This window comes from Mauremys reevesii, linkage group 26 (genome assembly GCF_016161935.1).
Source record: "Mauremys reevesii isolate NIE-2019 linkage group 26, ASM1616193v1, whole genome shotgun sequence".
Classification (NCBI taxonomy): domain Eukaryota; kingdom Metazoa; phylum Chordata; order Testudines; family Geoemydidae; genus Mauremys; species Mauremys reevesii.
The window spans coordinates 1,430,742-1,438,400 of NC_052648.1; the positions used below are offsets into that span (position 1 = coordinate 1,430,742).

At 60.7% G+C, this 7,659-nt stretch overlaps 1 protein-coding gene across 1 annotated transcript; it reads right to left on the reverse strand.

The window, feature by feature from the left end:
* Window positions 1-6,061: 6,061 nt before the first annotated feature.
* On the reverse strand, window positions 6,062-7,416 carry JUND (JunD proto-oncogene, AP-1 transcription factor subunit). The gene is given in 2 exon segments (XM_039515979.1): window positions 6,062-6,638; window positions 6,640-7,416. Coding segments are annotated over 2 exon segments (975 nt in total). The 5' UTR covers window positions 7,144-7,416; the 3' UTR covers window positions 6,062-6,167.
* Between the last annotated feature and the right edge of the window lie 243 nt (window positions 7,417-7,659).

The following is a 7,659-nucleotide window of genomic DNA, read 5'->3' on the forward strand; positions in this document are numbered from 1 at the left end:
GTGCCCTGCAGGATTCTGGGATAGGTGTTAGTGGCCTGCAGGCCCCATCAGCTGGTTATTTGTCACTGGTGCCCTTTAGGCCAGTTGCCTAGTTGCCAAATCCCTTGCTCGGGGAATGCTTTCCACCCCCAGCAGGGGCTGCTCACCTGGCCGGGCCTGGGGGGAGGGGAGAAAGCATAGGCATCATGGGGTCTGGCTGTCACTCACTCCAGGCTCTCAGCCCCCCTGCCTGAAAGGACACTCAGGACATCTCGGAGAGGGACCAGAGCCCCTGGCCTGGCCCGCGCCAGGAATGGACAGTACGGAGAAGGGCAGAGTCGTGGCAGAGCCTGGCCGTGAAGGGTTGCTGGAGAGACCTGACCTGTGCTCCACCCCAGAGGTGGCTTCAGTAGAGGACACAGCTATTTCCATAAACATAGAGCAGAGCCTGAAACCCCTTCCTCACATCACTAGTCCCCATTCCCACAAGTAATCCTAGTGCTACCTGGCAACTCTTCCCTAGTGCTTTTCTGCAGCAGATTCAGAAGCACTTTACAAAGGAGATCAGTATTCATGTAACCAGGCCCGTGCTTCTCAGACAGCAGCTTAAAGGTGTGACAAAGCCCCTCATCTCTGCGGCCCCCAGTTCCCAAGGGCAAGGCAGGGGCTCTGCACTCCAGAAGCCAGGCCCCACATCAGCAGGGACCAGTGGGTATTCTGGGGACCTGGATGTCACCATTTCAAAAACAACCACTGTGCCAGGAGCCATGGAGCTAGTCAAAGCACTGTGAAATCTGGGATTGAGAGTTCACAAAAGTGTTAGGGATTTGGCTCCTGTGTCAGTATTTTGCTGGGATTTATAATTTACATGGAGACTGAAGACTCTCCCATTGGCAGCTGTTCCAATGCTTGACATCAGATAACCACCTATGAGTTTCAGCCTGAAAATTTTGGATCCTGTGAAGATAGTTTTGGAGGGCAAATGTCCCCCCCTCATTGCACTGGGCCTACCTGGGATGCATACAGGGAAGTCACCGCTGTGTTTAAAAGGTGCTAGGCCACTGACAAAGGGGCAGGATTTATGGGGGAAACACCCATTGCAGCCTAGCCAGTCAGTGCACTGGGAGAGGCACTTGCCCAGCAGCAGGTGGTGTCACCTGCCACGTGCACAGATGTCCCTGGGGCCCTGCCTCCTGCAGGCACGGTGCTGTCCCTGTGCCTGTATGTGAGAGCAGGCACCTGACAGTGGCACTATTAACTCCCATGTCCCCTGGGTTAGAGGGGGAGGGGAGATTCTAGCCCTGCCCCTTCTACCTGACCGCACGCCCCTTCTACCTGACCTCACCCTGCAGCATCTCTGTGGAGGGCAAGAGGAAGCCACCTTGGCTCCTGTCCCCAGCCCGCCCGTCCCTTCCCTGGCACCTTTTGTTATTAAATGGTCATCCAGACCCTGAAAAGTCCCCCAGCTCCCCAAGAGCCAAGACCAAGCTGCTCTGCCAGGTGCCTGGGCAATTCTACCCTGTGGGCACTGGGTTTCTCCGAGTGCCCCATGCCATCCCCCCTGCCAGTGCACACAAACCTGGCCCTTCACCACTGCTGCCAAAGGGTGGGCAAGTGAGCTGCATGTGGAACGTGCACTTCATGCCCTGTGGTGGCTAAGGCTGGTGGAAGCAGAGCCAGTGCCATCAGCCACAGGGGGGCAGGGCCTGGTCCCTCCCCGTGGACTGCGATTGCTTTCACTTACACCTCAGCCCTGAGACGTGTTCTACTGGCGCTGAGCCCCAGCCGATCACAGACCGGCCTGTGCGTTGTGTCTTTGGGGGCAGCCAGGGCAGGTGATCCCATAAGTGGGGGGGGAGGGATGGACAGCCCAGACTGCAAACCCAAGAGGCAGGAGTATCAGTGTGCTGAATGCCTGTGCACGGTGGGGGAAGGAAGACAGATGTTTCCCTGTGTCACGGAGTCCCCGGGCGCTGCTCTGGAACTGCTCCCCACAAAGCCAGGCAGGACTTTGGGGAGCTTCCTCTCCCTTGGAGCAGACTGTCTGCAGGGCAAGCAGCTCACACAGCCTCACCTCCTGGGTCTGACCTTGGAGCATTCAGCATCCTCTGCCCCTCTGTGCACTTCCCACAGTAAGTCCACCCAGGCAGGGTCCTGCACCCCCACGTCGCAGTCAGACGTGACTCTCAGCCAGCCAGTAACATAGAGGTTTATTAGATGACAGGAACACGGGCTTAACCAGAGCTTGTAGGTACCGCGAACCAGACCCCTCAGCCAGGTCCATCCTGGGGGCAGCGAGCCAGACACCCACCTCTGCCATCACTTCCTGTCCCCCTCCAGCCCCTCCTTCTCTGCTGTGTTCCTTTCCCAGGCCAGGAGGTCACCTGACCTCTTTGTTCTCCCCCACCTTTAGCATCCCCTTGCAGGGGGAAGGGCCTGGCCATTAGTTGCCAGGAGACAGAGGGTCGGCCAGAAACTGAGGCACCCACACAGTACTCAGAGGAAACATTAAGAACAGCCCCACTTCGTCACCCCCTCTCTGCAGCTGTCCAGGTAGCAGAGCACTTTGGCTGGTGCCCCATGGACAGCAATGGGACAGAGGGCCAGTGGCACGAAGGAGGGGCCCTAGGACAGCCCAGGTCCATGGCTGGTGGCAGGCAGGCAGATGGGAAGGGAGCACTTTGAACCCCACAGGGCCAAAGCAGATGGAGAGAATGAAGCAATGATCCCAGCACCGTGACAACACTGCAGGTGGGAGATGAAGGCAACCTGAACACGTCACCCAGTAACTTCTTGGGGACTCCAGGAACTGGTTTGTTTGCCTGAGTGGGGACTGCTGAGCCTAATCTTGCCATGGTGTTACCATCAGCCCATACGTTGGGGCCCAGGGTCACTGCGGGGGTGGGGTGTATGTGTGCGGAGTCTGGCTCGTAGGCAGAGTGTTTGGTTCCACCATCCCTAGTTTCTGGTTGGCTTAAGGACAGAAGCATGGACAAATCACTTTAGATTATTTCACCCAGTCTGAGAAAAGCCTTTCACTGGGGGCTGGGTAGGGATTAGTCTGACCCCATCGCCTGCACAATAAGCAGTTAGGGGCAATCCAACCAGCGAGTCCCTTCATTCTGGGAAAGCAAAGTTTATTCCTTTCCAGGCAAAACCCAAAAGGAGGCTTTCCAGCTCTTTTATCCAACACAAGCTGTTCTCAGGGTGGGGATCGCTGGCTGGGGCCAGGAAGAGGAGTCCCTGCTCTGGGCTGGCTTGGAGGTTTAATTTATATTGGGTTTTTATTCCCCTCAGTTTTGTCGTCTGTTTAGACAAGTGAGGAAAAGACTCAGTGCCAAGCAGGCTCCCAGCAGAAATGATAAGAGCTTTAAACCATCCTCCCCCTCTTACCCGCCAAGCCAAGTGGCCATGAGGGCCAGGGGCACAGGCCATTCAGGAAGTGGCACCTCCCAGCTGGCCAGTACCAGACCCATGTGCTATTCAGAGGCCCAGAGCTGCTGGAAGTGCTTCCCCTGGGATCTAATGGGAGGCCAGTAAAAAGCCCATTTGCACTTTCTGCAGGAACAAAGGAGGTAGCCCTTTGGGTCTGGCTAAATTCCAAACGGGGCAATTCCATGCTGCTCTCTGTGCCTTACCTGGGTGTAGTATTCTCAATACAGCACATTACCATGGGACATGCATGGGGCCGTGCCCCCTTAACCTGCTATTTCACCCTAGAGGTGGCCGAGCATCACTTAGTCCTTCCCAAACTATGTTTTATGCCATGTTGATGCTGTACACTGCCCCACAGGGCATTCCCTAGACACGTCATTACTTAGAAAACGGCTCCTCCTGCCAATTTTCTGTCTGTCACCATTTGGTAACAGCACTCAAACGACTACTGCTCTTTTGTTCACTTCATTCCTGGGTCAGCGCAGGTTTGGGAACAGAAGTTGGGGGTTCTCTGCTACAGTGGAGACAACTGTCCTCTTGCTCCCACAACAAAGTGCAGCCTTTAAGGACACATTCTTTAAACATTTTACAACGTTGTCTGGGAATGCTGAAAATAAAGCTCCTACCAATACTGCCTTTCCCCTTATTTCGCCCTAGGGCCTGAGCAGAGCTGGAATCCACCTCAGTGGTTGTGTTTCCTATTTTGATTATGTACCCATATCAGTGACGTCAGCCAGCTCTGGGCCTACCATTGCACAACCAAGTACCATATAAGCTGTACACACCCCATCTGAGTCCTATTAGAAGTGGCTAGTTTTTCAAAAGGATCCTCAGACCGCTGTGGAGAAGGTCGAGGACTCGTCTCAGCCTGAGCTGTACCATGAGAGTACGTCACCTTCCTGGCCCTATGAAAATTAACCTGAGCATGATCACGTTACCCCTGGAATTCCTGTTTTCCAAATAGCTCCTCGTGCTCCTTTACTAAACAGCCCGAAAGCAGCCCCACACCAGGCTCACAGGTAGTCACACCCCAAGTGGATAAAATTTAATGTGACTTAGACCTCTTGTAAAATTAGAGCCTAGACCACAACTCACCTAATGAGCTGTTGTGGTCTTGATTTTGCAAGATGATCCCTTCTAGAAACCACCAACCCTGCTGTGGGTACTAAGACACCTCAGTGTGAAAGTTTCATCTGGCCCACTCTTTCTGACACCATTTTACACTTTGAAAGAGGCGTTTTCCTTTAAGCTCTTGACCAGTTTGCTGCAAATCTTAGTACGGCAGAGCCGCCACCCGGGAAAAATCTTTTGGACCTTTCCTGTAACCTAGAATCCTGGGCCATTGGCCAAGGCAATCTGTGTGTATAGGCCTTAAGTTCGTTTCCTGAGAAGAAAGTTGCAGAGCTGTCAATTCGCCTACTCATAGGATTTCTAAGAAACGAAGCAGCCCCTTACAGTTCCATTTTCTATCACAACTTCATTTCCTTCTTTCTACCCCTCTCTGTGCACGCCAGGCCAAGGGTGATGGAGCCAAGAACCTGACAGTTCAGTTCCCCCCCATCCAAGGCCTGACTATTAATTCACATAACAGCAAGACTCCAGCAGTCACTGCCACTACTAACCAGGGGGGAAAGGCAGCCTGAAATGAACAAGCTGACTCGCAACTGGGCCAGGCGTCCTTACGAGGAACTGCCCATTTCCGAGCGCACCTCCCCTCGCTCCCCCAAGGGCAGTCAGTGGTGATAGGTGCTCCAGGGCAAACCCCTACTCAGCGGGAACCCAGCTAGGAAGCCTCTTCCTACGGGGGCGCATAGATGCGGTTTCCACAACGGGCAGGAGGGGGCGCGCTCGACCACACGTTACACCTCCGCTCCAGTTGCAGCCCGGTGCAGCGTCTCCTCCCCTCTGCAACACGTAGTTCAGGTCGGGCAGAGGGGGCAGCCCCCTTCCCGCTGCCTTGCGAAGCGCCAGCCAGGCCAGCGCCCAGCAAGCAGCCACCACACCCGGCTCTGCAGGCAGAGCTGGGGGCGGGCTCCCCCCGCAGCAGGACACACGCAGCAGACACAGCTCCTGGCACAAGACTTTACTGCACACTGGAATGTGGCGCATAGAACAAGGGGGAGGAACATTGGGCCCAGTATAAACATAAATAGAGCGAGAACACTTCAAACAACAGAACACGTGAGCTTATCGCCTGGGGCCGCCCCGGCCCGGCTCTCTCGGCAGTCTCGTGGGTTGGTGCGCTCGGAGCCCGCGGGCCGAGCTTGTCCGGTCCCTGGCGAGGGCAGGAGTCCGCGCCGCAGCGCTCGCCAGGAGAGGCGGGTCCCGGCTGACGGAGCAAGGCCCCCCCAGCTTGGCCACGGCGCCCGCGGCCCCCTGCAAGGCAGGGGCAGTTCCGAGTCTCGCGGCGCCCGGCCCGGCGCTCAGTCCCGGCGCTCAGTCCCGGGCTCGCACAGCCCCCGGACCGGCCCGGCGCTCAGTCCCGGGCTCGCACAGCCCCCGGCCCGGCGCTCAGTCCCGGGGCCCGGGCACGCACAGCCCCGGCCCGGCCCGGCGCTCAGTCCCGGGGCCCGGGCTCGCACAGCCCCGGCCCGGCCCGGCGCTCAGTCCCGGGGCCCGGGCTCGCACAGCCCCGGCCCGGGCTCGCACAGCCCCGGCCCGGGCTCGCACAGCCCCCGGCCCGGGCTCGCACAGCCCCCGGCCCGGGCTCGCTCAGTCCCGGGGCCCGGGCTCGCACAGCCCCCGGCCCGGGCTCAGTAGGCCGGCACCTGGTGCTGCTGCGGCAGGAGCTGGCAGCCGCTGTTGACGTGGCTCAGCACCTTCTGCTTGAGCTGCGCCACCTGCTCGCGCAGGAGGCTGGCGGTGGAGGCCAGCTCCGTGTTCTGGCTCTTGAGGCTCTTCACCTTCTCCTCCAGCCGCGAGATCCGCTCCAGCTTCCTCTTGCGGCACTTGGAGGCGGCGATGCGGTTCCGCAGCCGCTTGCGCTCCGCCTTGATGCGCTCCTGCGTGTCCATGTCGATGGGCGACAGCGGCGGGCTCTCGCCGAAGCTGGGCACCTCGGGCACGATCTGCGGCTCGTCCTTGAGCGGCGGCGGCGGCTGGAGGCGCGGGTGCGGCGGGGCGCCCCCCAGCCCGGGCGGCGGCGGGTAGGGCACGGTCTCGGTGGCGTAGTTCACCGTCGTGCCGGGGTAGCTGCTCAGGTTGGCGTAGACCGGCGGCTCGGGGGGCGGCGGCGGCGGCTGGGCCAGGCTGGCGGCGGGGGCAGGTCCCCGGGCGGGCCCCCGGCGGCGCCGCCGCCCGCCCCAGCTGGTTCTGCTTGTGCAGATCCTCCAGCGCCTTGACGAAGCCCTCGGCGAACTCCTGCTCCTCGCTGGCCGCCACCTTGGGGTAGAGGAACTGGCTGCTGGTCGGCGTGGTGGTCACCAGCCCGTTGGACTGGATGATGAGCCGCTCGAGCTCGGGCGAGCCCAGCTTCAGCAGCCCCAGCTCGGCGGAGCTCAGCAGCGCCGGGCCCTCGCCCCCGCCGCCGGCCGCGCCGCGCAGCTGGTGGAGCGCCTGGCCGGGCGCCTTCAGGGTGGCCACCACCTGGTCGCTGAGGCCGAGCGCGTCCTTCTTCATCATGCTGCCGCCGGGGAAGGGCCGGGGGAGGCCGCTGCTGCTGCCGCGGGACGGGGCCGAGCCGCTGCCGAAGCCGCTCAACACATCGTCATGGTAGAAGGGTGTTTCCATCCTCCCCCGCCGGCCGCGGGGGGCGCCGGGCTGCTGCGCCCGCGGGGCGCCGGCTGCGGAGGCTGCGCCGGGGGGGCGGGCGGGCACGGGGGTCGGTCCTGGTCGAGGTGCCCCGGGGGGCGGGGCGGCCCCGCTCCGCTGCAGCGGCCCCGGGCGCTGGGCTCGGTCCCGCTCCGGCCCCGGGCGCTGCAGGCTGCACCCGGCCGCCGCTCTGCTCCGCGCTCTCGCACACACGCGTCGGGGGGGGCGCCCCGCGCCGCCTTAAATACCCAGCGCCAGCCCGATGAGGTCACCGCGTGCGGCCCGGATTGGCTGCAGATGACGTTCCCGTCGGGGCATATTTGCATGGGGGCGGGGCATGGCCGCCACGCCCCCCCACTGGCGCCCCCCGTCACCATGGCGACCGGCCTGTAAACGGCACAACAGCGCGGAGCCTCCTGGGTTGATGTCATAGGGGGCGGGGTCAGGGGGTGTTTGCGGAGCCGGCCAGGCCCGGCCCGGGATATTTATAGGCGC